The sequence below is a fragment of the Arachis ipaensis genome, chromosome B07 (assembly GCF_000816755.2).
Source record: "Arachis ipaensis cultivar K30076 chromosome B07, Araip1.1, whole genome shotgun sequence".
NCBI classification, from domain to species: Eukaryota; Viridiplantae; Streptophyta; class Magnoliopsida; order Fabales; family Fabaceae; genus Arachis; species Arachis ipaensis.
This window is the reverse complement of record NC_029791.2, coordinates 36,782,682-36,786,787: the sequence shown is the minus strand read 5'-3', so window position 1 is coordinate 36,786,787 and position 4,106 is coordinate 36,782,682. Positions and strand designations below refer to the sequence as shown.

General features: G+C 33.4%; 1 protein-coding gene and 1 long non-coding RNA gene across 2 annotated transcripts in view; one reads left to right on the top strand and one right to left on the bottom strand.

The window, feature by feature from the left end:
• Positions 1,018-3,101, top strand: LOC110264960. Its single transcript, XR_002351404.1, has 2 exons — positions 1,018-1,255; positions 2,725-3,101. It is a non-coding gene; the product is annotated as an uncharacterized LOC110264960 (long non-coding RNA).
• The window catches only part of LOC107608730, a gene marked incomplete in the record, with an annotated part of 6,648 nt that continues 6,207 nt past the window's right edge, over positions 3,666-4,106 (bottom strand). The window contains 1 exon segment of the mRNA XM_016310443.2: positions 3,666-4,106. Within this exon segment, the coding sequence (XP_016165929.1) occupies positions 3,879-4,106 (228 nt within the window).

The window sequence follows — 4,106 nt, the reverse complement described above, 5'->3', positions numbered from 1 at the left end:
CCTACTGCCAATGGTTTTATTATCTTTAAAACAAAGAAATAATTAAAAAAATACTAAAAAAAGGTGTCAACGGTCATTACACACAAATAAAAATATTTTAAAATATTTATTTTCTTCTATTAATACCCCAGAATAATTATCATTATCAAATGGTTAATTATTTTACAAATTAACATTAGTGAATAGTAACCTACAAATTATAAAATTTATATCTTCACTAGTTATTGGGCCTCACTATTTCAAAAATTGTCATCTTGAATTGGCTCAGTCTTGCAGCAATCTTTTCTAAGAGTTTAACACGTTGCATTCTACATGTGTAGAAGAATCTTACAATCTATACAGTAGCAAAACCCTTATGAGTTATAGTTTAAGAAAAATTTCAAGTATACTGAAAATACTGGTGTTCCACTTGTTTTAACTGTTGATTTCAATTAATATATATTATATATATTTTTTATAATTTAGATCAACGGTTAAAATAATTAGAATATCGGTGTTTTCGATACACTTAAAACTCTTCCTATAGTTTATATAGTAGGACTTAGAATATAAAAATAATTGTTTATATAATTTATAGTGTTAGAATATACATAACATTTGAGCTTTGATATTTTGTAATTTAGGGTTGTTTGACAATAAAACTACTGGCACCAACATTCAAAATTCATAACGAAACTCTAAACTAAACCCACATAACATTCCCGTCTCAAAATGTCATGGTGTTTAAAGAACCCACTTCTAATTCAATGCCCACTATAACAAAAAAACAATCACGATGACAACCAAAAAGTCCAAACACCTCTGGCCCAATATCTTCTACTCAGACTAAACTAAACTAATTAATATAGGTAATGCTATCTGTATACTAAAATTAGCTACTAAAGTCAACTACCAATATAAAATATATGCTGAAATATAAATACATATTGAAAATATATTCGGCCACACATGTATTTATACACAAATACATTAGTAGCTAATTTTAGTAGCTGATTTTGGTGTACAAATAGCATTTCTGAATTAACATAGTATAGCAAAAGCCATCGTGTGCCAGTAGCAAAACAGGATGTGCTTTATATTAATATTTGTACACCCTAGACCTCGCCCACATTTAATCTCATCTTGAAGCGGATATGACTATAGCCATCCTTCCCGAGTGACCTTTGAATTCTGTTCTGTATACAGATTACCTAGCTGCACGTATGAGCATCTTCAGGAATCAGAGCCCATGTGTTGTACTGATCAAGAGGCAATTGTAAATGAAATTTCATTTTGATCCTTTTTACCTGTTTTCTTTCTAATTATTATGCTTGCTGCATTTTGAAGTAAAATTTGAAAGCTTACACTTGCTACACTGTTCACTGCTCTTGATTCCTTACCATGAAGAAATTTTTCAACTTTATGATTATCTAACACATTATCTTTGTTACAAGGATGAACGTAGTCTATAGGTAATTGTTTTTAGTATTAGCTATCTATGAAAGCATGCTTTGCAATCCCTTCTACTTTCGTTAATTTAATAGATATGTGAATCTCAATGAATAGCATTACAAGTGACAACAAGAAGGAACAAATTACAAAGAACTTTGATTTCACATTTACGGAGTAGTGCTATGCTATCAATTTTGTTCTTGAAATGGGCAAATATACTTCCATTATTTCTGGTTTAGTATAATTTATACTAGAACATAGTCCAAATGTGTTATCAGCTTTAACATAGGAAACGGTCGAGATTTTTCTCAAAATTGAATGAAATTAGGAAATCCAATAAATGATGTTTCCTCCTAAATCTGATATTTTTTCTTCTTGTTTGCATAAGCCTTGTGTTGCTTCTCTCACTTTTGCATTCTTGGTTACCTCAACAAGAAAATTGCAGTCTGGTGATAAGCTTGCCAAGAAATCCAATAGATAGCTTTTTCGTCCACTCCTTCTTCCTTCTATTTGTGCCTAAAAGACAATCGATTGACCGGCCTTTCGACACCTGATATCCGTGCTTACTTAAAAATCAAGTAGGTCTGCCTTCCCAAAACTGAACAGCTTGTATAGCAGTTGCCGTTAGGTGCAAGTTACCAAGTTTGATACTAACTACGATATATGCATATTCCATCATTATTGTGACAGACGCAAGCCAGAAGCTTGGGTTTAAGTCACTAAACTAATTTAGCGCTTTCTGTTTGGTCACTCTGAAGATAACTTGAGCTAGGGGGTCTTTACTACCATATTGGCACTACAAGAAAGATGCGACAGAGGCAATTGCTGGTTATGTCTGTCTCTGATTACAAAATCTTTCTTTGAGAATTTATTATGGGTTAGTCAACTTCGATCAATTGAAGGCATAACTTTGATGTATTTATTTTTCTCTATAACTTTCTAATAACTTAACATAGTTTTGTATTGCGGATGAAATCTGGTAAAAAAAACAAAATTGAAAAGTCGATTCCATCTGGGATTTTCAAAGTTGAACCTTGGAAGATTGTTTCTGATCTCTCCTTGGATGGAAAAAAGTGAAATGTATTTCATTATTTGATATATAAAGCGGAAAGAAACTTGTCAACATACTGAATCCATTGACAGGGTTGGAGCCTTGGAGGAAATGCAACTTGTAATCTTCTATCTTGTTTGAATCTGAGTGAGAATAAATTGGTAGTTTTAACTCACTTGAAGTGCTAAATACCTCATACAATATATGATTGGATCACACATTCACTCTATTGACACAACAAGGTACCTATATGCTCTTCTCCTTTGCCTCACACTGAAGAATTTGCATGGGACCGGTTCAAGATCTTTACAGACAGCATTGGCATAAAAGGAAATGTGGTTGCTGATGATCTTACCTACACTTAAGTGGCTTGATGAAGAAGACTTTTCTTGAATTGAGGTTTTTAATGAATGAATTCTCATCTTTATTCGCCAATAATCTAACATTTTCATCCAGATTATTCACAAATAGGGTATGCTTTCTCTTGATAAATTGTTAGGTTTTGTTTTTTCTTTTTCGTCAGGCTTTTGTAGTAAGCTCAAATAAACGAGTACAAAGACTTCTTTCTTCTATCATTTCACTCACATTCTTAATGGATGAATAGCCTTTATTTCAGTGACCTAATCAAATCATGTGCATTATATTTACTTATCCAGCATATGCAAGCCCGTTTTAAACCTTGGACATTGCATATTATTGAAAAATCAAGTAAAAACACGAATTTGATCCAAACTGAATACAACTCATTTGATTTGTGTGCATCAATGAAGAAAATGGGAAAAATCCTCTTTCTTTTTCTTTTCTTCAGAATCTCCCATCTTAAAGTTTATATCATTGCACCAAATTCTTAGATCTCACACTTGTAAACCCACCCATTATTGTGAATTAAGCTTAATTTCGAATGCATCACATCTGCCACAGTTTTCGGTATGCTTTGTTTAAAACTTAAGCTAGGTAACACTATTTTCCTTCCTCTTTCCATATACTCTTTCGGAGCTTGAGGTTCCTGAGAATTTTACATTAGAAAAAAAAAAAAAAAGCAGATATTCCTCGACGGATAATCAGATATTCACATTCAAGCAGCACCGGCGTTTGAGGGTCTTACTATATAACGGTCATTGATGTCGCTCGAAATAATAAATAATTAGTTAACTAAAAATGATAATATAATAGATTCCAAACATATGTAACCCTGTCAGACCTTGATTATCAATACCTCTATGCAGTGAAAATTTACAAAAATGCAAGTTTCAGCTCATTCTAAATCAAGATACATAAATTCACCAAGTTACAAGTTTCAGTCAGCTCATTCTAAATCTTCAAGATACACCAATTACAATATATATTCTTTCCAGATACCAAAAACTAGAAGTAAACATAAATTTCAGTACCACCACTAAGACCCTAACCTTTGAAGAGCTTCTTGAGCTTTACGCAACTGTGGCTCCGCCTTCAGAGCCTCCATGTAAGCCTCAATAGCTTCTTTCTCCATTTTCTTTCCTTCATAGTACTTGCCCAACAGAAACAACGCCTTCGCGTTCTTCGGGCTAATCCTCAGGGCCTCCTGCAGATCCGCCATCGCGGGATCGGCCCGTCCTCGCTGGCCCGGGCCCACCGTCATCCT